General features: G+C 43.0%; 1 protein-coding gene across 1 annotated transcript in view; it reads left to right on the top strand.

Moving 5' to 3' along the window:
* Positions 1 to 24,537, top strand: part of P4HA3 (prolyl 4-hydroxylase subunit alpha 3) — a gene marked incomplete at both ends in the record, with an annotated part of 31,791 nt that extends 7,254 nt beyond the window's left edge. The window contains 11 exons of the mRNA XM_084255538.1: positions 198 to 421; positions 3,585 to 3,734; positions 7,432 to 7,483; positions 10,358 to 10,521; positions 10,779 to 10,955; positions 15,665 to 15,729; positions 18,741 to 18,900; positions 21,220 to 21,282; positions 22,208 to 22,276; positions 23,580 to 23,676; positions 24,467 to 24,537. Coding sequence (XP_084111664.1) covers positions 198 to 421; positions 3,585 to 3,734; positions 7,432 to 7,483; positions 10,358 to 10,521; positions 10,779 to 10,955; positions 15,665 to 15,729; positions 18,741 to 18,900; positions 21,220 to 21,282; positions 22,208 to 22,276; positions 23,580 to 23,676; positions 24,467 to 24,537 — 1,292 coding nt within the window. The remainder of the gene's footprint in view (positions 1 to 197; positions 422 to 3,584; positions 3,735 to 7,431; positions 7,484 to 10,357; positions 10,522 to 10,778; positions 10,956 to 15,664; positions 15,730 to 18,740; positions 18,901 to 21,219; positions 21,283 to 22,207; positions 22,277 to 23,579; positions 23,677 to 24,466) is intronic.
* Between the last annotated feature and the right edge of the window lie 697 nt (positions 24,538 to 25,234).

Raw genomic sequence — 25,234 nt, 5'->3', positions numbered from 1 at the left:
AGGCAGATTTACTGAAATACACTGCTGAGGGGAGCAGTGGACAAGACAGGAAAGGTCTGCTGCACCATGTGGCTTAGCTCCCTGGCCAGGGATTGAACTCGGGCCATAGGAGTGATAGCTCTGAGACTTAACCTCTGGGCCACCAGGGAAGATCCCTGTTTTCTGAATGGTGGATTGATGATTTACAACCTTCACAGCTCTGAAGGATGGTTATGAGAAGGTGGAACAAGACTTACCTGTCTTTGAGGACCTTGAAGGAGCAGCAAGGGCCCTGATGCGGCTGCAGGACGTGTACCTGCTCAATGTGAAGGGACTTGCCCGAGGTGTCTTTCAGAGAATCACTGGCTCCGCAGTCACTGACCTGTACAGTCCCAGACAGCTATTCTCCCTCACAGCTGATGACTGCTTCCAAGTTGGCAAGGTAACGCTATTCAGAGGAGGAGAATGGGTTGGTGTCAGTTTCTTGTGGATGAAATAACTTTATCTCAATTGATTTGACATATTCTTGATCCTGACAGCAAACTTAGAAATTTGGTATTTATTCCTCATTTCAGATGAAGGCATTGAGGTTCACAGAGTGTAAGAGCATAAGCCTGTGGGTTTTTAACTTTGAATCCCATGCTCTTCTTCAATAGCTACGGTGATCACATCCTTATAGATGCTTTTGAAAATGAAGGGAGTATTTTAGTTATGTCAGGACAGCAGACAAAAGCTGGCACTGTCCTGGGCAAATGATCTTTGCTCATTCTCAACTAGAGCACTCTGCCAGTAGATGAACAGCTGGATGGGAAGGAGAACCAGGGTTAAAGGGTGGGGGAAAGGGATAAGGGATGGTGATGTAAAGGTAAGATCATGGAACATCAGCCTCCTAAGACTCTCTGGAACCCTTGCAACAATTCCTAAACACTTAGAAATAGAAAATTAGTGTCAGAGAACACGCCATTCTCTTCAACAGAGAAAATAGACTGCAGGAAACTTCCATATGGGATATTTAACTGATCTTTCATAGTAGATATAAGCACACCCAAGGTCACTTTGCAATGTGCTCTTTGTTAGCCTTTGTCTCAATAAAGGAGTAAATCCTTTTTAATTTGAATATGTGTATTGCAGGAAAGTGAATTTTTCCTTTCCTGCAGTATTCATTAACAGGGCTAAGAGCGGGCCTCATATGCCCTGGTTCCAAGTTTTAGGAATCAACCTTCCAGATTAATACAGAGTGGGCTGCCCTAAGCTTGTCTTTCCTTTTCTGAGATGCCAGATGGAATCAGGCTCAGTCGTCATGTTCATGACTTATTTAAATTTACGCCAGTTTAAAATGGTTCCATATACAGAACTATTATATGCTTCACTAGTGAGGCCTTTCTGAATCTAAAACCATATGTTGAAAATTTAGTAAGTCACTTCCTGAAAGCCTCAATGACAATCTTTATTTCTGTGTTTCTTTAATCATTGCCTATTTATATAACATATCATTATATTTATAATGGAGGTGAAATGTATGTTAAATTTTTGCTTTATTTTTCAGATTTCTTTAGTTTAATAATTTTTTGATATTGCTTTATTTTTTAATTGAGGTAACATTGGTTTGCAACACTGTATGTGATTCTGAGGTATAGCTCATACTTCTTCTGAGGTATAGTTCATACTTCTTCTGAGGTATAGTTCATACTTCTGAGGTATAGTTCACACTTCTGAGGTATAGTTCACACTTCTGAGGTATAGTTCTCACTTCTGAGGTATAATTCACACTTCTGAGGTATAGTTCTCACTTCTGAGGTATAGTTCACACTTCTGAGGTATAGTTCACACTTCTGGGGTATAGTTCTCACTTCTGAGGTATAATTCACACTTCTGAGGTATAGTTCTCACTTCTGAGGTATAGTTCACACTTCTGAGGTATAGTTCACACTTCTGAGGTATAGTTCTCACTTCTGAGGTATAGTTCACACTTCTGAGGTATAGTTCTCACTTCTGAGGTATAGTTCACACTTCTGAGGTATAGTTCTCACTTCTGAGGTATAGTTCACACTTCTGAGGTATAGTTCTCACTTCTGAGGTATAGTTCACACTTCTGAGGTATAGTTCTCACTTCTGAGGTATAGTTCTCACTTCTGAGGTAGATTGAACACACCACCTCCACCACCAAGGCACCCATCGTCCTCCACCACAGTCCATTGGGCCCACTCCCCCTTTGTACTCTATGCCCACCTTACCCTCTGGAAACCTCATTCTATGGTCAGACTTCTAGGATTTGTTTTAGTTTAGTTTTGTCTATTCCTCTGTGTTTTTTTCCCCCATAGTTCACATATGAGGAAATTTGTCTTTCTCCTTCTAACTTACTTGTTATATTTTAGTCAGAAGTTCTAAGTCTTTATGGTTGGAAGGATTCTAAGTTATCTCCATATACCATACTGCTGAGATGTGAAGATCCTCATTAATTAAATAAATGCTAACTTAGCAAATAAAGCTTTGTTATTTTTGATGACTTGGTGATTATTCTTCAACTCAACCTTTTTACATATTGGAAACATAAAGACTAGAGAGATATCACAGAAGGTGGCCAATGTGGGGTAACTGATTTATTGTGGTTTTTTAATGTTTACTTTTCTTTTTTTTTAATTTATTTATGCATACAAGAACTGGAGTATAGGCCAGGAGTAGAGAGGTGAGAGGATTTACCAGAGACAGAGTAGGGAGAACAGGCAGATCTTCTAAAATGCTCTGCTGAGGGGAGCAGTGGTCAAGACAGGACAGGTCTGCTGTGCCATGTGGGTCACCTCCCTGGCTGGGGATCAAACCCAGGCCACAGTGGCTGGCAATAGCTCTGAGACTTATCCCCTGTGCCACCAGGAAAGCCCTGAATTATTATTTAAACTTCAGAGTTGCAGTATCTGTAGATTCTACCCTATCTTTCTGCCTGTGTGGAAGTTATTCCTAAATAACATGTGCTATAAGAATCCTTCCAACTTTCTGACTTTATTACTCTATGCTGTCTCCAAAATCAACCTCCAGGAAATTCCACATGCCATGCTGGTATTCCTGTCAGCTATAAGCTATTAGGAGATAGGAGCTATGTCTAGTATGGGTTGCCATATTCCCCACATTCCAATATTTAATAAAGAACAAATGCACTGAGCTCTCCTAGCATGGCCATGTGGGGCTAATGCAATATGTTGTGATTACTGCTTATTCATGTGCCCCTTCTTTGAGTGTAAGCTTTTTAAAGGCTGGGCCACCAGATACATTATAAATACTGAGTAAAAATTATCAAGCCATTCCTCACATTGCTATGGGTATTATCTTCCTAAAAACATGCCATTTCCTTTGAGCATTCATGTCATTCTGCCTAACAGTATTTGAGTTCATATTCTTTCTTCTCCCAGATTATGAATTCCTTAAATACTAGGATTCTTGTGACTTCTCGACATCTAGTACAATGCCTTGTATAGAACAGATGCTTAATAAATTGAATTAAGTGAATTTGAGATGAAAACATGACTTCCTGGGTTCCAAAGACTTCCACTGTTTGTAGCTTTTCTCTACTTGTGGAGTAAGGTGTTGATGATGTGCCATGTTCTCTATAGGTGGCCTATGACATGGGGGATTTCTACCATGCCATTCCATGGCTGGAGGAGGCTGTCAGTCTCTTCCGAGGATCTTATGGAGAATGGAAAACAGAGGATGAGGCAAGTCTTGAGGATGCCTTGGATCACTTGGCCTTTGCCTATTTCCAGGTAGGGGAATAAGAGAGGTTCACTGCTTTCATCCCAATAAATGTGATGTTTTACAATTTTCTAAGCATTTTCATATATCAATTTATCTCATCTTCCCAAAAGACCAAATGCAAGTCAAATGAGACAGTTGTTTTATTATTTCCATATTTTTTTAAAGATTTATTTATTTATTTATACAAGCACTGGGTACACTCAGAAGCGCGGGAGGGTGAGAGAATTCACCAGAGCGGGTAACAGAACAGGCAGACTGATGAAATGCACTGCTGAGGGGAGCAGCGGGCATGGCAGGAGAGGTCTGCGTGCCATGTGGGACCCTCGCCGGTGGCCGGGGATCAAACCGGCACTGCAGAGGCTGACGGCAGCTTTGCAGCCCAGCACTCAACCACTGCGCCACCAGGGGAGGCCCTATTTCCATATTTTTATGTGAGTAAACTCAATCTCCAAAAAATTACTAGCTTGTCACAAAGTTTCTAGAGCTGGAATTAGACCTCAAGTCTGTCTTCCTCTTAGTCCACTGCCCTTTTTAGTGCAGTGGTTTTGCTGAAGTCTTCTGCTCCAGGCAGAGGCAGCATCTCACCTGTAGCTGCAAAACTACATCAACAAATGTTTAAGGAGTTCATAGTCCATGTAGATAACTCTTCTGCACTTTCAACAACTCTTATGCTACCAAAGTCTTCACAAATATACTAGGATATCACCATTGTCTGAGGAAGAAGTTTGATTACCATGCTTTTCCATCTTTAATCAAGTCAACTCAAACAGTGTGACCAGTGCCTACGCACAGAGCTGACATCATTGGCTCATAGTATCAGCCTCAGTGTCTCCTGCAAGTGTTGTTTGTCCTCAACACTGTTGATCTATGATCTTTTGTGCACCAAGAGGAAACTCACTTCCCTAAGTACAGAACTACCATCTTAGGTATAGCCTACTCTTTCCCACCAGAGTTGTGTGGACTTCAAGAATTGACTAGAAAAATTGTTACAGAGCCAATTCCCTAGAGTTTCCAGAACTAATAAGCTATTTCTGCTCCCTACATTCCTTTCTCTGTCCCCCTTTTCCTGAGAAAAGGGAGGAAGATGTGGGTGGTCCAGACCTATAGGTTGCTACCAAAGCAGATTTATTCTCAATGCAGCCAACGGTCATCTCAAGAAAGTTCCTGGTAAGTTGATCTTTGCCATAAATCTTTCCAGGCTGCTTTTCCTAACTCTCCTGTTCAATTGCTGAGTATTAAAGCTGAAATAGAATCCCCGTGGTACAACAAAGGGGGAGAAGTAATTAAATTTTAATAGAAGAAGAAAATGGAGAATTGACACAGAGAAGAGAAACTAAAGCAACTTACCTTGAAAGATGGGGTTTTAAACAGGGATTGTGTTTGCTCTCTCTACTCACTCACTGGGACACTCTCCCTTTTCACAATCATGCTTTGTCTGGTAAATCTTACTCATAAGACTTAGCTCAAATATCACCTGTTTTGTCAAGTCTTTCTTAATTTTTGGCAGGCTTTACAAACGTTCCTTCTTTGTGCCCATATAGCACATTCTTTTAAAAAGTCACAGTAATGGGGGCCTCCCTGGTGGTGCAGGGGTAAAAGTCTCAGTGCTATCAAGCTATCTCCAGTCACTACAGCATGAGTTTGATCCCTGGCCAGGGAGCTAACCCACATGGCACAGCAGACCACTCCTGTCTCACCCACTGCTCCCCTCAGCAGTATATTTCAGCCCATCTGCCTGTTCTGCTCCCCACTCTGTCTCTGGTGAATCCTCTCACCCCTGCACCTCTGGCCTGTACCCAGTTCTTGTATGCATAAATAAATAAAAAATAAATCTTTAAAGTAAATACATAAATAAAGCCACAGTACTGGAACACATGAAGCATTGTCTTCCAGGTGATTCATGGTCCTCTTTTCTCCCCAGTAAATTAGGGATAAATACCCTTCTGTGGACATATCACTATTTTATAAAATTATATATTGTATATTTTATATATCATATATGTTACATATAATGGAATAGAGTATTATAAAAATGCTTTTCATATGTTTTAGTAAACAATTATTCAGAAACTGCTAATAGATGAGAGACAGGGTAGCAGTTCAACCATAGGCTCTAGAGACAGACCAGAAATTCTATCCCATTTTGTGGTTCAAATATTTGATTAATTTTGTCAGTTGATAAATGAAATGTAGTATATACATCCAAAAAATGGTATTCGGCCTTAAAAAGAAAGGAAATTATGATGTGTGCTGCAAGATGAATGAAATTTGAAGATATTGCAAGACATACACTGTGTAATTCTACTTACAGCAGGTACCTACAGTAGTCAAATTCAGTGACAGATGGTGGTTGCCAAGGACTGGAGGAGAGGGTCAGTATAGGGGAAATTCTGGAGATAAGTTGCACAACGGTGTGGATATATATATATATTTTTTTTTTTTTAAAGGGGAGGCAACTTTATTTTTTTAATAACTTTTTTTTAGATTTATTTATTTATTTATTTATACAAGCACTGGGTACAGTCAGATGGGGGGTGGGGTAGAGGTGAGAGGATTCACCAAAGACAGAGCGGGGAACAGAACAGGCAGACTTACAGCGGCAGGAGAGGTCTGTGTGCCATGTGGGACCCTTGCCAGTGCCCGGGGATTGAACCGGCGCTGCAGAGGCTGCAGGCAGCTTCGCAGCCCAGTGCTCAACCGCTGCGCCACCAGGGAGGCCCGGTGTGGATATATTTTAAATTACTAAGCTGTATACTTAGAAGTGGTTAAGATAGTATATTTATATTGTTGTATTCTATCACAATTAAAAATGATAATTTAAAAATCCTGTCTTTGCAGACTATGTAGTGATATAAAAAATACTCCTAGTAACAATGTAAATCAGAACAATCAGGATGTGAAATTGTGTAAAAGTTAAGAGCATAACTATGTAATAACCTCTATTTAAAGTGGTTGTGGTCCCTGGTTTTCAGCAGAGCTTTTTTTTTTCTTTCTTTCTTTCTCATATGGTTTATAGTGTGCTTATTATTGCTTTTTATCATTAAAATTGAATTTCTTTAACATGCAAAAGTGATCCAAAGGAAATACAGTTCTGTGAGTTGATCATCAGCCACAGCACCCAGGGCAGGATCGCAGCCCAGCCACACGGACTTGGTTCCCCGGGTTGCCTGGAGAGCCCCATGTGTAGGCCAAGGTTGAATGGCAGCAGGGAGAGCACATAACTGTGTAGAGGGAATGCTTCAAATTTAATGTTTTCTTTGCCTCCTTCCCCAACTAACTTTGTAAACTCCAGAAAGTACTGAGTCAGGAAGACAAATTGTATTTTTATTAAGGTTTCTATAGTTCATATTAAGTTTCATAATAAAATACACCAAAATAATGACACCCTGGAATTATGTGGTTTTGCATGCTTTAAGGTTGGGAGGAGCTTTTAGAAAAATCATTTTCATTTCATTTCCTATCTTCCTGGTACGGGTGGTTATATGTCATTTGTAAGTGAGAAAATTGAGAAGTCCTGATATGCATCAGGAATGCAAATCCTGAATTAGGCAGAAAATCTGTTTTTAGTTGCCTCTCATTTCATGAGTTTTCTTATCTACTTGTGATAAGAATATTTTGTAGTTTAAAAACATCTATTTGATAGTTTGGTCAGAGGAGATATGCTCAGTGCAGTTAACTCTTCCTTTTTCCTTTTTATTTTAATAGGCGGGAAATGTTTCGAATGCCCTCAGCCTCTCCCGAGAGTTTCTCCTCTACAGTACGTAATGATAAAGGATAAATCACAGGTCTGATTTACCAGGAAATCTTTTCTACTGCTGGGCCTTGATCTCTACAAGTGAAATGCAGCTCTATCTATTTTTATTCTTCTAATTTCATAGTCCAAGTCACATTCCTAATTTTGGATTAAGTCTTACCTATATACTAATCAATGCGTCAGAGGGAAATTTTCAAGTAAGTGGGAAAATGCTAAGAAGAATCACCTGTCCCTTTCCTCCCCAATTCCCCACCGGTTGTAAGTGCTGCTGTATTAGGGAACTACTTCAGGACCGGGAGCTAGTTTGTTCAGAGACATTTAAAAGACCAAAGTAATCAAAAAGAACTGTGTGTGCAAGGAAAGTGATTCAGTGGGATTTTTCACTTCGGCAGTTTACAAAGAGATACCAATCCCTCCCTTTAAACCGGAGCTCACTTTGCTAGGTGAGCATCCTGTCCAGTAAGCCAGAGTTCAACTTCAGCCCTCTTCAGGCAGCCCCTCGCTAGAGTTTGTTAGAAAGAAAACAACAGTCTTGAATTGGAGTCTCTTGTGCTAATGCCACCAAGCATAATGTTACATAATGCCACCAGGCATACATAATGTTACATAATGCCACCAGGCATAATGCCACCAGGCATAATGTTACAGAGCAATCCCAGTGTGAAATGGGCAGCCTGACTGTGAGTCCTCACCTGAGCGCTTAAAAGGGACTTATAATGAGACTCAGCCGCACGTACACAAAAAGGGTAGTAAAGGGTTTATTTACAAAAAAGGGAAGTGAAGAAATAAATAACTCAGGGAGAAAGAGAGAGAGAGAAATTGGTGACTGCGTCCTACCAGTTCTGCTGATCTGGAACCCCAGTAGCGTGCTGAAAGCCAGCGAAAAGCCAGCGAAAAGCCAGCGACCCCCAAGGCCCTCATGGCTGGTTATATACCACACCTGGCTGCTTAGCTCCACCCTCAGTTCCCAGCAAGCCTCCCTTCTGGGGTGATGACATTATGGCATTTGTAGTCCTTGGTGTCTTGGGTCTCTTTGGTCTGGGATCAGGGTGGGGTCCATAAAACCTCTTTGTGGAGTTTGTTCAGGACATCCTTTCCCCCCAACAATAATACCTAACCTAACTGTAGTTTCAGCCTCCCCCAGGAATTTAGTCTTAAAACTGGCCTGTATGGGATTTTCAGGTCAGCACCAACGAGGTAATATTTTTCCAATTCCCAAAGGAAGATGAGATAATCTCCCTCAAGACCTTTTCCTATTCCCCAGAGGCAGGTTACCTAAGCATGAAATAATTCCTCCTTCTGTTTTTGGTTGTGTTTGTTTGTTTGTTTGTTTGTTTGTTTGTTTGTTTGTTTGTTTGTTTGTTTGTTTTGCCCTCCTTATGTTTATAAAAACCTTTCATCTCGGTACAGATTTTTGGAGCTGTCTTCTACTTGCTGGATGTGATGCTGCCTGATTCAGAAATCATTTAGTAAAGTCAGCTAGATCTTTAAAAATAATGCAGTTGGATTTTTGCTGTTACGCAAGAGGGAGACCACCTAGCTTAGCCCTCTGGTTGGCTGTATTTGCTTAACATTTTGATAATAGGTATCTTCCTTGGTTTTCCTTTAATAAGGTATTTAGATACTAAAATAAGTACGTAATCACTACTATGTTCTAACATGTATAAAGTACTTCATGTAGGACTTTATAATTGTATTTATTACTTTTTAATGAGTCCATTTAGTAACATTATTCCTTTCTGGTAATTTGGAAGTAACTGTATGATTTGGAAACGTGTGGGCAATTAATACTGTAGGCAAAATTATAACGCAACCCTCCTAAAATTCCTCTGCCTGTTCCAGAGAATCCAATTCATGAGCACTTCTAAGTGGATAAGTAGGATTCAACAAATTGAGATTCCCAGTTCCATTTCTGCCTTTGCAATATTGTCATTGGAATTTTGGACTCACCATTTCCCATTCTTCCAAACATCATTTCCCCTCTTGTTAAAAAAACAGAGCAGTCATTCCTGGCCCCTCTTCTTCTCCGTGGTCAGTGTGGTGGTGGTGGTTTGGGGCACACTGAGCTCCTCAGAGAAAGTTGCTTTGGGAGCATTAGCATCATTGAGCACCTCCTGGGATGCTGAGACTCAGGCACAGAGGTCAGCAGGCATGGATGGGTACCTGCCAACACACGTGGCAGCCACAGTAGGCATGACCATGTGGGCATAAACAGGTGAAGACCATGTCTAGAACCAAAGTCAAGAACCCCTTTTGTCCCATTCTGCTCTGCACTGAGTCTAGTCCTATTAGGAATTTTGAAAAATCAAGTAGAGTTGGGAATGAATTAGCTTCTAGTTCTCCAGAGAAGAATAGATTGAGTCTTTCTACTATAGACTTTGGTTCTCTAGACTTCTCTTTCTTAGCACTTGCCTGTCATGTTTTGATGATAGTACTTATTTAATGTGTCTTCCCCATTAGACTCTAACCTCTGAAAGGTTAGCCTCCAGCACAGTGTCAGGCACCCAGTAGATATCACTGGACATATATTGAATGGATGGGTAAATGAATGAGTGAATGAATGAATGAAGCTACTTTTCCATACAGAAAATTAGTCACTCTAACCTAGAGCAACCATCCTCAAGATCCCTTGGTCTAAGACTATCCAATGCCATTTTCCTTCACAAAGCCCTTTATAACTCTAGAGCTACCAGGCCCAACTCATTCTAATTTTAATACCAGTTACTCTTCTGAGGGTGAGGGCCTTATGTCCTCCAGTGCATGGACACAAGTTGTTATTTAAGTGCCTAGTCACTAGTAAAGCTGTAGGAGACCTTGGCATTGTTCCCTGGGATCACTGTATAAATCTGTATTGTTTCCTGCTCTGATTTCTCCTAGGCCCAGACAATAAGAGGATGGCCAGGAATGTCTTGAAATATGAAAAGCTCTTGGCAGAGAGCCCCCACCAGGCAGTAGCTGAGGCTGTCATCCAGAGGCCCAATGTACCCCACCTGCAGACCAGAGGCACCTATGAGGGCTTATGTCAGACCCTGGGTTCTCAGGTAGGATTCTTCAGGGAAAGAGAAAGGGGGAACAAGCTTGGCTAGAGAGGGAAAAGTGAATTGGAAAATATGGGTGGAAAGGGCTGATGCATTAAAGGAAACAAAAAGCTCGCCTGGGTAGGAGCAGAGTAAGCATATTCTGAAGCTACTACATTCCAGTCTTTTATGCTTTGGCTCCCTGAAATAGCAGAAACCTGAAATAGGTTTCTGCTCCTATACCCTTCTTCATTTATGCTGATTTTAGTCTTTCCTTCCAGCCCACTCACTACCAAATCCCCACCCTCTACTGCTCCTATGAGACCAATTCTAGCCCCTACCTGCTACTCCAGCCTGTCCGGAAGGAGGTCATCCACCTGGAGCCCTATGTTGTTCTCTACCATGACTTCGTCAGTGACTCAGAGGCTCAGAAAATTAGAGGGCTTGCAGAACCATGGGTGAGTGTTCCCAAAGTTTGCTGAGGACAGACACTTCATCAGTCCAGGGCTTCAAAATGGCAGCTATTCCATAAAACTAATCAGTGGTGGGAAAAACCATAGTGATGGTTGCAGTGGAGGGAGGGGATTGGCTGAGAAAGGATACAGGGGGATTTTCTGTGCTCTTGGTATCTTGTTGGGGATGTGAGGGTGCATGACAGCATGCATTTGTCAAAACCCAGCAAATGGCATCCTTGAGATACATGCATATCATTGTATGTGAAGCTAACCTCCTGTCAATCACGCCATATCATTGGTCCAAGAAAAACAAAAGGATGAAATGATAGGGACAAGGAGTGGTGTCCTGTTACAGATATAAAGAATGCCAGGGGAAGGAGCTAGATCAGCTTCATTGTTTTATTAAAGAGGAAACAAAGGTGCAGAGAGGGTAAGTTCACACATGCTCAAGGTCACACATGTAGCTGAAGCCTGAACCAGAACTCAGAGGTACATTAACTGCTGTTCTGTTCCTCTACCTTCTTATACCTGTTACAGGGCAGGAAGAGGGGTACCCCAGACCCCACAAACCTGCCTGCTCTAAATAGGTTCTGCCATCCGCTGCATCAACACAAAACATATGAGACTTTAATGAAAAGAAACTTTAATACAATTAGTAAACAATACAGGAAAGGCAAAGAATACAGTTTCTAAATCAAGCACCCAAAGTTACCCGTCCCCTCATGGGTAAAAGTCCACCCAAACAGGATTGGCCCAGAACAAGGCCCCAAAGCCTGCCCCAAATCTAAAGCACCTTCCAGGATCAGAAACAACCAGACAAGTCTGGGAGGAAATGAGCAAAATCAAAACCAAGATAAAAGTTGCCATTGTCACCTCTCCATGGGTCTCTCAACCACATCTGTGTCACCCAGTCCACGACCAAAAGGCAAGTGCAGTTTCTTCATGTGTCTCTCTGCTCTATGCACCTCCTCCCGGTCTCCTTCTGGCTCTCCATCCTGCTTCCTTCCTTCCCCAGTCTCTTCTGCAGCTTCTTCTTCTCTTTAGCTCCACCCTCCCTTGGGTAGGGCAGGGAACCGGGAACCTCCCCCTTTCCTGGGGACCACCCTGTTAAAATACCAATTAACTTAGCCTATTATATCTGTAACCAGCAGCTCCCAAGTCTCAGGAGCAGCAACAGTAAAGCTTCCTTTCTTTCTCACCTTATGTTTTCTCCTGGGGTGGCTGCGCTTCTGTCCCACACTGTATAACAAATACCTGCCTGACAGAGCAGCCTCACTTGGGACATTGGTGGTCTCGTGGAAAAGGAAAAATACAAAGATGGCAAACTACGAGCTGGTTGTTAAAGCTTCTGCTAGGGAGTGCTGGATATTACTTCTGCCCACATTTTCACTGGCTAATGCAAAGCGTCTGCTCTCACTGCAGTCAGCAGGGAGAATAAATCTAACTCCCCCACAGGGAAGGTGTGGTAAGTCTCCACCCTGGCAGTCTTGCTGTGGAGGAGAAGGAGACATTTAATCCTCCCAGGAAGTGTGGCAAATATTTAGAAAAATAATACTATTTTACCACTATAATAAGCATGTGGCCTCATGCAAATGGCACATTAAGACTGAATTACTTATGTCAATGTGCCCTTAGTAGTATACTGTTCATCCAGGTAGCTTTAGTCATTGTCAGCAGAACACATCCTGCTGTGTCCAGACTCCATACTGGGCGCTGGGCTTTTCCAGAGGGATTACGTAATGATTCTTTCCCTGTAGGAGCTCACTGCGTAAAGGGACAACCAGAGATTTACAAGACACCGTGATGCATGTTGTTTTAGAGGAGTTGTGCTGTGGCAGCATATAAAAGGCAAATCGCTCTGAGGGAAAGGCAGGTGGGGGAGAGGAAAAACAAACAAGGCTTCCCTGCGGGTGTGAAATTCATCAGAGGGACCTGGTGATCCGGGAAGATCAAACAATCTGTGCAAGGACCTGCTGTGCAGTGTGTTCTGAGAATGAGAGGGAGCTGGGAAGCTGAAGTGTGCAAGGGGTGGGGAGGTAGGGTGGGAGGTGAGAGGAGCAGCCGTTGACCCACGGTGAAGCTGCATTAGGAAGGCAGTAAGTGCCAGGCTGGGGAGCTGGGGAGCTGTCCTCTGGGCAGTTTGTGGGACAGTTTGAAACAGGAGAGTAGTATGATCAGGTCTGCGAATTTTAAGAAAGACTGACACACACGGAGGGAGAAGAATAGCAGTAATCATTTCATCCAAAATTATTCCAGTTATGCCTCAACTCTCGGTACAGAAGATTAAGTTCCAATGCATTTTCAATAATGTAGGTTTCTCAGTGAGCCAGTGGTGGCATTCAGCCAGCAGCTACTTTTTCCTTAGAGCCGCTCTGTTGCCATGGTAACAGGAGGGGTTTCTAACCCAGGGATGTTCATTCAACCCTTCGTGGCCAGGTCATTCGTTTGGCATGCACAGACTTCATCGCACACCCCTTTCCCAGAAGGGTCCTGCTTGTTTGTCTTCAGCTACCCCAGAAATCAGCCCTTATATGGGCTTATATGGTAGTGGCTGCATCTTGGGAGTTGAACACAGATGCCTCTGTGGCTTGTGCTGAATTTATCTGCTTCCGATTAACTATCCCTTTCTCAAAGAATGTTCTCTGTCACTTCTCCCCTGCCACATCTTACACACCCTTAATGACTCGCCTGAAAGCTACACCTCTTTTGGCCCATTAGCCCTGACCACTTTAGCCACTTTTATTGTTCCAGTAGAACATTCTTTTCAGAGTACTCTTGGGGACCACATACAAGAACTTCTACCTCCTCTGAACTGAAAGCTCTTGTAGTTGTTTGGTACTTAATTTTTCATTTATTCTGACATGTACATGTTGCCTGGTATCACTAACACTTTTGTGGGCTGACATCCTGTCTCCCCAGCAAGATGATTGTCCTTCTTACATGCCAAGCTTCATATTATGCAACCAGGAAAATCTTTAAAAGGTCACATTTGATCCTATCAAGCCCTTAATGGGTCACACTTGCCCAGGAATGACTGCAAAGCTGCTAGGCCCTGCTGTTTCCATCCCTCCCTTGCATGTCTCCCAGCTACACTAAACAATGTAGCCCAGCTACACTAAACAATCTGCATTTCTGTGAGTGGGTCAAGCTCTCATCTTGGCCTGGAATGCTCTACCCTTGACCTCTTTTCACCTGTATGATTCCAGTTGTCATTTGGGCCTGCTGGGAAGCCTTCCCCACCCCTTGTAAGAATAGCCTAGTGCGCCTCTCTATTTCCATAAGGCCCTGCACTTGCCCATTAGGGCCCCATTGCAGGGGCTGATTGATTCATCTGTTGTGTTTTTAATGCCTGATACAGTGCTTAACACAGAGAACAACCATTAAGTTTCTTTTACACCTCCGAAACTAATGATTTGTAGGTGCACAATAAGTAGTAATTAAATGAATTAAGTGCAAGGTAACTCCTTTATTGAAGGTGGAGTTGGGGGTGGGCAGGAGAGCCTCTGAGATTTTTTTTTTTAACCTCTGATGTTGCCCTAAAAGAATAGAAGGGAGAGCTCTCATCTAGGACTCTCTCCTCTGGATGGCTCAGGAGAGGGTGCCGGAAAGGACAAGATAGAGGCAATATCGGTCCTGATACTGTATTCTGATTCTGCAGAGTGATAGACTGATGGGACCCCCAAGGACATGCTCACACATTGCATTTTATGGTGCCTGCTCTATGTGAAGGGCCTTGCCCATGTTCCAAGAGTAGAAGAGCCTTTTCCAAGCCAGAACGATAAAATTACAGAAGCCTCAGAGAAGGGAAGGGTTCCTGTCTTACGTAGTTCACTGCTCTGTGCTCTGCTCTGATGCTGGTGAGGTGCCAGGTTGGGTCTGTAAGCACAGGATGCCGCTTCACCCATTCATTCCTTCGTTTCATCAGCCTTGAGCACGACTCCCTGCCAGGCCTCCGTGGATCCAGCACTGACAAAACACCAAGGTCTTACCCTCATGGGGCTGACTTCTGATGTCAGAAGCAGAAGTAGACACAAACTTATGTAAATCAACACGATTTCACTTTTTATCTCTCATGCAGTGCTTTTTCATAATTTAAAATTTATGTCCAGATATTTAGAACAAAGTAGAGACATTCAGTTACATAGTGACTTGAAACCTTTTTTTTTTTCTTTCTTTTTTTGCTGGTGGCAGCAAAAAAAAAAAAAAAAAAAAACAGATTTTGATTCTATGTAAGTAAGGGCTTTTGTTGGAATTGTTCAGAAGGAGCAGCTTGCCTCTGAGAGTAGAGAGTTTCTTGTTATTGGAGGTGTTTGTTTAATTTGACAATTGCTAAGTGCTTAGCACAGTCCAGACCCTGTGTCACTCATGCAAAGGTCAATGAGAAACAGCCTTTGCTCTGACGGAACTCAGAGTCTTGCAGATGGAAAAGATTCAAAGATCATTTTATTTCCATTCAACAGACTTTTATGGAGTGCTTACTGTCGACCAGATATGATGCTAAAGTTTATTTTCAAATCTGAGATTTTTTGTCAATTATTAGTATTTATTCTCAAGATTGGTAGTTATCACTAAATTTTACAACCTACCCTTTAACAGGGGAGGATCTGGCGATTGCTAGATTTATGCTTAAGAGTGGGGTATATCCATGGAAACATCAGCCCTTTCCTTTCTGTCATCTCCACTTGAACTTTCTCTTACATCTTTTGCAACAGCTGCAGAGATCTGTGGTGGCATCAGGTGAAAAGCAGGTGCCGGTGGAGTACCGAATCAGCAAAAGGTGAGAGGTGCCCCTCAGAGGTGAAGACACAGCTGTCTGAGGTCAGCAGCCATGTGGTGCCACCAGGGGCTGAAGTTCATGTTTATGTCTGCATGTTTCTTGCTATGAGGGAGCAAGAAATATACAGGCCTCTCCCCCAAGGACTGTTATATGGTCTGATGACTTAACTAACTCCATAGGGAAAGACTTAAAAAACTCCAGAGTCATAATTCAAAAAATAAATGTGCAGTTGTTCCAACCAGGATTTATTTTCCAGAAAATGCAGTCCTGTCCCATTTGTAACTTGACCTTATAAGGTTCCATTTCCACATCCTGACTCATATTCCAAGCATGACTTGCCAACAGTTAGGCAAGAAGGAAGACCAGAAGCCTGGACCTGACCAACACTGGCCCTCACAAACTGAACCCCTCAAATTTGCTCTGTGAGGACAAGACTGATGATACGGTGAGGAGAGTCCCTGTGGACACTGGGGCCGTGGGACATAGTGATGACAGCATCTGTGGGGAGAGGTCGACTCAGGATGGATGAATAATTTAGATTGTCTGGGAAGTGAGGTGAGTGATTAAAAAAAACTTTGTTTCAGAGTCATTTAGCTTAATTTATTTGATATGTTGCATTTATGGGCCTTAGACATTAAGAATTATTCTCCAAATTATAGAAGGTGCATATAACCTCAACTTCATGGCTTCTAACCTTTCCGACATTTTAGTGTCAAAGAGAAAGTTCACCCTTCTGTTGATGTTCTTGGCTTTTAGGACAGTAGGTGGTAATGTCTTTACTTTTTAGGTAAAGAATTGGAGCCAGGCGTAACCTCCTCTTTTGCACCCCCCCTGCCCCCCGCTGGCCCAGCCATCTTCTGTACATCTTTGTGTTTTGGTTCAGTCCTCACAACTGCCCTGGAACTGTTCCTGCAAGGTCACCAGTGAACTCCTAATCAACAAACCATTTTCCTGTCCAGGAACCTTCAACGACTGTTCTTTACCCACAAAGACCAGTCTCCTTACCATAGACTCCTCGGTTTTCTACACAGTCTGAATCTCCTCTCTCACATGTCCTCCATTGACCAAATGCTGATGACTTGGACATACTATGTATTGTCTCGCCACCATGTTTCTTCTTATGCTGTTTCTCCAACCTGAAATACCCCTGTGGCTTTTCCATCTATTGATCTTATGCCCTCTTCAAAATTTGACCTACATGTCACCATCTTAGCTTACTGCCCCTTCAGAATTAATACCTCCTTCCTCTGGGCTTCCCAGCACTTTTTCTTAAAGGCTGTTTCCCTTTTTTCACTCTCTTTTGATTCTTACACAATTTGTGTATTTTATCCTATGAGCTCTTCTTGGATGTCTTTGTAAATCTAAGAGCACAAAACAGCAGTTGACATGCACTCCCCAGGAGAGAAGGAATCGTCAATAACTTCTGAAGCAAAGAAGTGGTGATACTGACTCCTTCCCTTGAACTCTCCTGCTCCCCCTGGGATGCCCACTGCTTTTTCTTGGGGAACAAGGCTTCTTTTCCCAGGGTCCTGCAAGCTGATTTCAAATCATCAACCTTGTCAGACCCTCAACAAGACATTCAGAACGAGAAACTGAGCTTTTCTCTTTGGCCTATCCTGCTTTGTTCTGGAGTAGAGCAGAATTGCAGGGGTTCTTTGTGCTTACAGCAATCACTGACACATAGCCTACAAAGCATCTTCACAAGCATTGTTTCTCATGATCTTCACAAGTCTGTAGGGTAGATATTAACATCCCTATTTTTTTTGAAAGGAAGGTTTTTTTTTTTTTTAAGATTTTTTTTATTTATACAAGAGCTGGGGTACAGGCCAGAGACACAGGAGGGTGAGAGGATTCACCAGAGACAGAACAGGCAGACTGACTGAAATACACTGCTGAGGGGAGCAGCGGGCGAGACAGGAAAGGTCTGCCGCGCCATGTGGATATCTCTCTGGCAGGCTGGAAATCGAACCTGCACTGCAAAGGCTGCCAACAGCTTCACAGCACTGTGCTCAACCCACTGTGCCACCAGGAAGGCCCCAAATCCCTATTTCTTATTTATTTTATTTTATATATTTTTTACATCATTTTTCATTTTTGCACAATGTATGCATTTTCATCTTGGTTATATTCCCCATACAATTCCCACCCCCCCTTATTTTGACCCTACACCCTCCTCCCCTCCGCCCCCTCCATAGTGTGTCTCTGGTTTATAGTTGCTTGTTGATTTTGATTTTTACTTTATTATAATTAGTCTTTTTCCTGGTCCTTTATTTGGGTTTTCTAAAGTGAGTGAGACCATCCGGTATTTTTCAATAAATGGTGCTGGGAAAACTGGGTCGCTGCATGCAAAAGAAAGAAGCTTGACTACTACCTCACACCTCACACCAACTCAAAATGGATTAAAGAACTAGACATAAGACCTGAAACCATAAAGTATATAGAAGGAAATATAGGCGAAACACTACATGACATGCACCTCAGCAACATCTTTAAAGACTCATCACCCAAAGCAGTGACAGCAAAGGCAAAGATTAACAGCTGGGACTACATCATCCCTATTTTTTAAATGAATACACCGAAATGTAGAGAACTTAAAGGTTAAGTGCCTGATGTAGGAAGCTTTTCCTTTGCACCTCTATTGAGATGTCTCTAAAACAGCGTTTTGGGTTTTGTCTTATTCCTCTTTGTATCCCGGGGTTTAGTGGTTGAACCGTTACTCTGTGGCTTAGTGCCTGGCACAGGGTCTGCATTCAACAGGCCTCAGAAAATATTGAATGAATGAACATGTCAATGTTGAGAAAGAGGACAAAGGGGATTGGGCAGACTTACCGTGCGGAGGGAGGAGGTAATTAGGCACTCGTGTTTCTCTTCTTTCCTCCCTTTCTTCTTACCCGTCCCTCCTTTCTTCTCTCCCCCCACCTTCCTTCGTTACACAGTTGACATCATTCATTCATTCACAGGCCATTTCTGCCATCAGATCACTGATGGCCGCAAATTGTGGTGTGTTTTAGTGCCTGGCTGAAGGACACTGTTGATCCAATGCTGGTGACCCTTGACCATCGCATCGCTGCCCTCACAGGCCTTGATGTCCAGCCTCCCTATGCAGAGTACCTCCAGGTGGTCAACTATGGCATCGGAGGGCACTATGAGCCTCACTTCGACCATGCCACGGTAACTGTGCTCCATGACTCATCTCCTCAGACAGGGAACCAGAGCATTTTTTGTTTTTCGGAAGTAGAGCTCTTACAGGGCTCCCAGGAAACTCTAAGTGAAATCTTAGAACAAAGTTTCTTGTTCCAGGAAGAGCTAAAAGCCTTGGTTTTAAGATGATTGGTGTTGACTCCATCAGTCAGGAGTCAGGAGAAAATGCATCAGCGTGTACCACCATCCCCCCACCTCCAAAATTTGCTAATGGGGACAAGAATGTGGTCTGTCATGGAGTCTTCTGTCCTGAGCCACTCAGTCTTACCAGGGAAAATTGTCTTTCTTCCAATCACTCACTTTTCCTCATAATATCTACAGCCCATCTTTGTTGACAGGTATTCAGCAAGTAATTTTGGAGGCTTACACAACTGATCTGTAGATACAAAATTGATCTATATTCAGTCCAAACCTTACCAAAATTATCAGACACTTATTTATATAAAACTTAACAAATTAACCCTAAAATGTATGTGAAAATACAAAGGACTTAGACTAGTCAAAAACACAATTGTAAAAAACAACAAAGTTAGAACACACACACTACCTGATTTCAAAACATGGTGCAGAATTAATCAGGTGGGGTGGTATTGGTGCAAGCACATAGGTCAGTGAAACAGAATGGAGAGCTCAGAAACAAACCCACACATTTAGGGTCAATTGATTTTTTAGAGCGGCGCCAAAGAAATTTAATGATGAACAGTTTTTCAACAAATGACGCTAGAAAAATTGAATACCTATCTGCAAATAATAATAAAACAATAACAATTTTAGAACCTTGCTCACAGTATATATAAAAATTAATATTATCATAGACATAAATATAAAGTGCAAAGCTATAATACTTCCAGAAGAAAGTAGAGAGAAAATCTTTGTGACCACAGGTTAGGCAAAGACATCTTAGTATACCAAAGCATGATCCAGAAAAGAAAAAGAAAAATGATAAGTTGGACTTCATCAAAATTAGTTATTTACTTTTCAAAAATACCTTTAGAAAGTGAAAAAAACAAGCCACCAAATGGGAGGAAACACTTGCAAATCATATATATAGTAAATGACTTTTATCCAAAATATGTAAAAGATTCTTTAAAAAATAAAAAAACCTCAATTTTAATGGGATTATTTGAATTATTTTTTAACAGATTATTTGGGTATTTCACCCAAGATGAATAAATGAATGAAGATGAATGAATGACCAATAAGCACATGAGATATTCAACTTCATTAATGGAATGAAAAAAAAACACAATGAATTAGAATAGCTGAAATAAAAGTAAACATCAAGTGAGGAACTAGAACCCTCATACACTGTTGCAGGGGGGTGGTTTGCAAAATGATACTGCCACTTTGGAAAACAGTTTAGCAGTATGTTTGTGTTTTTTTTTAAGTTAAACATAACTGCATATGATTCAGTCATTTCACTCTTAGGTATTTTAACCAAGAGTGAAAGGACTCTATGTTCATACAAAGACTTGCACACGAATGTTTATAGCAGTTTATTTGTAATATTCAACAATTAGAAACTATCCAAATATTCATCACCAGGTGGAAAGATAAACACATTTTTCTATATATGCCCAATACTTAGCAATAAAAAGGAATGAGCCACTGGTATGCCCAACAGCATAGATGCACCTTAAAAACACTTTGCTAAATGAAAGAAGCCAAACAAAAGATTCTAGATTTTATGATTTCATTTACATGAAATTTCTAGAAAAGGCAAAGCTACAGAGACAAAAAGTAGATCAGTGATCGCCCAGGTTGTAGAAGTGGCGATCACCTGCAAACTGTTATGAAGGAAACTTTCCAGCTAACGCAGGTGTTCTAAAATTGGATTGTGGGAAAGTTTGAACTGTTAAAATTTACTAAAACATACTGAAAAGTACTCTTACAATGGGTGGGTTTTATGACATGTAAATATATTTCAGTTAAACTGTTCTATGTTGTGTTTCCTCAGCAAATAATTGGAAAGTCTGTTCTGAGTCAGTATTCTTACAGAATAATTATCTGTAATAATTTACATATTAATTTCTTTATTTCACTGAGATCTCAGAGGTGCAGTTAATCCCTCAAACAGAACTAGCTTTTCTGTTTGATTAGTAAATAATTCATTTACATGAGTAGCTAGTAAATTAATTTTTAAAAAACTTATCAAGTATCTGCCAGCAGAGAGAGGCAGAAACTTGACTATGTGTAGCTCCAAGTCTTCTCCCTGTATTACGGTGGAGTCCTGGCTACCCCTCTGCTACCACCTGCTTAAAATGTTGAAATGTTCTATTTTTGTCTCAGTCACCAACCAGCCCGCTGTACAGAATGAAGTCTGGGAACCGAGTTGCAACATTTATGATCTATGTGAGTCTTGCTCTGGGGGGCCAGGGCTCCTTACTTAGTGATTATATCGCTTGTATTTTAAGGTTTTCAAAGCAATTTCTGATACTGATTTTATCAGCTAGAGCACCAAGACTTTTTTAAAACTCAGACTGTTCTTGTTAAGTCCTTTCGGAGACATAAAGAAATACAAGCTAGAGTTCCGGTGTGTAGATCTAAATAGGACCGCGTGGTCGGCACTGATTAGAACGGGAAGTGGGGTTATGATAAAGATCAAGAGACCCTGGAACCTGAACAACGCAAGTTTAGCAATTAAGGGTATAGTTGGTGTGGAAAAGCATGCACCTCTCGGTGAGGCTGTGGAGCTGTGAGGGTTTGAAATCGAGAAGAGAAACGAGGCAACTAAAATTATAAGAGGGAAGAACAGAGAAGCCTACCAAGAAATTCAGCAATGCTGCTCTCACACGGAGTGAAAATTCTCTTCCTTACCTGCCCATCCAGTCCTCGGGAAAGTCTACATTACCCCTCGCCCCTTAATAAGTAAATGAACCTCTTCTAATTTCTAACCTGAGCCCACAGGATGCATCCAGGTCTTCGTGTCTCCCCCTTGAGATCATGTGTTTACCTCCTCCTCTATGGACAGGTCATAATTGCAATCATCTGTTACTAAAATTATCAGAGGGATAAATGTGATGCAGATCTTGGAATGCCAGCCGGAGGGGTGAAAGGGTGGGCTTCCTAAATACTGTCCTCCTGTGGCCTGCTTTCAAGCACAGCTGCCACTGAGTAGGCACCCTTAATTCCTAATTGGGTGCTTGACTGCTAGTAAGTATTCTTCCCAGAGTTGAAATAGGGAATCTATGCAGAAATGACATCAGAGGCCAGGCAGGGGAGAGGAGAAATGATGTCAGATGTTGGGCGATTTCACCTCTGGTTCTTCTGCTTGTAGCTGAGCTCGGTGGAAGCCGGAGGAGCAACAGCCTTCATCTATGGCAACTTCAGCGTGCCTGTGGTGAAGGTGAGTGGGGCTCTGCTTGCTACAGACAGTAAGAGCGCGGAACAGCCTAGCATCCCTGCTGGGGGGCCTTGCACATTTATTCCTGGGAGGGGGCCCAAAGAGGTCTTCCTGATGACCAGAATCAAAGATAAACCCTCCATCTTCTTTCCTTCCCCATGTTACTTGCACGTCTATTCTGTATTTACTCGTGCATTGCTAGTAGATGGTGACATGCCTGCCTTCCCTACAACAGAGCCCCTCAAAACAAAGAACTCTTATTTTATCACCTGTGGATCCTCTATGGTATCTGGCACCTTATGTCATCCGCTGAATAAATGCTGAAGGCTGAAGGCCTGAGGATGCAGGAAAATCACAGTTCGGAGAAGTTAGCGGCCAGTGGCATCGTAGCATTGCAGCAAGGGCTCTGAGGTCAAGCCGGGCACAGAGAAGCGCCTGGGGCAAGCACTGTGTTTAATGGGTGAATATCTGTCCCTAGACTTCCGATCCATCAAGGTTCCTGCAGTGCTGACCTCTTTCAGGGAAGAATGAAGGTCATGAAATTACCTCAGTAAAGGTTTAGCGCAGTGCCCCACACCTGAGCATTTGGTAGAAAATGCTGGTGTCTGTGAACACTCCGCGGCTTCGTGCTGCTTCTGGCCTGGAGAACGCAAGGGCTGCCAGTGAGTGCAGAAAAGCTCTTCCTTACCGTGGGCTTTGTCTGTATCTGATGGTCAGGGTTAAAGTAAGTCGATGGGGAGGGAAGAAAAAAGAACACGTAGGATTTGGAGTCAAAACCTGGGCTTGAGTCCTGATTTTGCTCCCTGCTTCCTGGGGATTATATTAATGAATGCCCGAGGAAGGAGAAGTGTCTGAATTAATTAAGTTCTTAGTTGTAAAGGAATTATTTTGTGCATCTTGTGTTTTTTATTGAGTCCCCACCCTAGCAATCTTGGAACACCCGGTGCTTTCTCCTAGCCTTGCTGCACTGTCTTACTCAGGCCTGTTTTTGTGTCTGTCTCTTCCACAATACTGAGCTCCCGAGAGCAGAAATGGACAGGACTTTTCTCTGCACCCTCGGGGCCTGCAGCAGAGTGGGCCCTCCATAAGCGACATGTGCATGAATGAACAAGGAAATGGCACCTTATTCTATTTCATGCCATTTGATGAATGGGAGCAGACGCAGCTCCCAATCTGCATGCACACGTCTCTTGTTTCATGACATGTATACATTTGTTTTTAAATATTCTTAGTGTATTTGTTCATGTGCTTCCACAAGACTGAGAAGGGGACTGATCTCCCAGGGCTGGGGCTGTCTTGTTTGCAGAATGCAGCGCTGTTCTGGTGGAACCTGCGTCGGAGTGGTGAAGGGGATGACGACACGCTTCATGCTGGCTGTCCTGTCCTGGTGGGAGACAAGTGGGGTGAGCCTGCCTTTCTGGGCATTGGATGTGGGGCGAGGGCTTCAGAGTACAGTGAAATGGGAGGCGGATGGGAAATAGCACAGGCCTTCCATTCTGCATGTGCCACGTTGTATTGAAATGATCAGATTCTGGGTTTCCTGCCCCCGACAGATGGGAAGCCCATAAAAGTCCCGAATCTGTCAGTAAAAGTTTATTGACCTGATCAGATAGGCCTTGATTCCAGAGCACAGTTGAGGCATATGGTATATGCCCCAGCCCGCTAGGCCAAGGACGGAATCATCAGTCCGGCGCGCCGCCATTTAGTGTCACTCCCCGAGGAGACGGGCACACAAGGAGACAAGTAAACAGTGACCATGTTCACGTCATTTGTGTGCCCAAGGGCACTGAACTCTGAGGACAGAAAAAGAAGCAGAAGAGGGACTTCTGCACCAAGAAGACACCGGCAGGAGTAGCCACCTGCTTCCTCTCATCACTCTGGAGTGGCCCCATGGGAGGCGGGGAGAGGGGGTTTTCAGGAGCTATGTGAATGGGGGGTGACCTTAGTGTTCACGGTTTTGGAAACCAGTGTATGCTAGACAGGCCCCGCCGGGCACTCTTTCCAGAGGACAGTGTCTTCTTTGCTGTTTACCTCCGCTAGCAGCAGCGGCTCGCAGTCCACAGCGGGGCTGGGGTCGGGGGAGGTGAGTGCATTGCTGAGGGTGCTGAAGGAGGCCCTCCTGGGCCTTGGGAGCGAGCATGGCTGCCATCACCGGCCAAGTCTGATCTCTTCCTCCTCCCCTTTCTCTCCCAGTGGCCAACAAGTGGATACATGAGTATGGACAAGAATTCCGCAGACCCTGTGGCTCAAGCCCCGAAGACTAAAATGTTGGCGGAGAGAAGCTGGTGACGTGCTATGGCTTTCCAGAGAAGCCAGAAATCGAACAGTAGGTAGGAGAAGAAAGAAGAAAGCAGCCTTCTACAGGAGGGCCTGGTCACTTCCACGTGCTCCTTGCCAGTGGGAGACCAGAAGGTGGTCTTTGCCAGGGAGCACCTGAGAACGTGCGTTGTTTCTCCTGAACTCATGATTCAGCATAGAACGGACAATGCAAAGAATGGGGCAAGAGGAATAGAAAGAGAAGTTTCTGGAGCTCAGATACTGTTTCTAGGGAACGGAACATGTCAATAGCAATAGTGGCGCTCGGGTCACTGAAGGAGGGGGCCTGACTGCCTTGGCTTTACGATCTTCTCCCCAGCGACTTCTGCTGGAGACAGTGGGGCGTGTCTGTGTCCCGGGTGTACCTCATGTGATGACTGTTTTTTAAGCAGAAAGCAACTTTTTTTACATGGTGATTTTTAATGGTCATTAAAAATGGTTTTTACAAGTCATTTTGACAGCCTAGAATATTCTTATGTTAAAACATTGAGTGAAAAGAACAGGTTTTTATTCATGCTATTGCTCCAATCCCAACTTGGCTCAGCTCCCACCACCCCCTTCTCACACTCAGACACACGGACATTCTTTCCAGTTCCTTAATCCACCCTGCTCGCTGCCATCAACATCACTCCTGCTGTGTTCACT

Source organism: Talpa europaea (genome assembly GCF_964194135.1).
Source record: "Talpa europaea genome assembly, chromosome: 1".
NCBI classification, from domain to species: Eukaryota; Metazoa; Chordata; class Mammalia; order Eulipotyphla; family Talpidae; genus Talpa; species Talpa europaea.
Note: the sequence above shows the minus strand (reverse complement) of the source record. Positions and strands in the feature narration are given on the sequence as shown.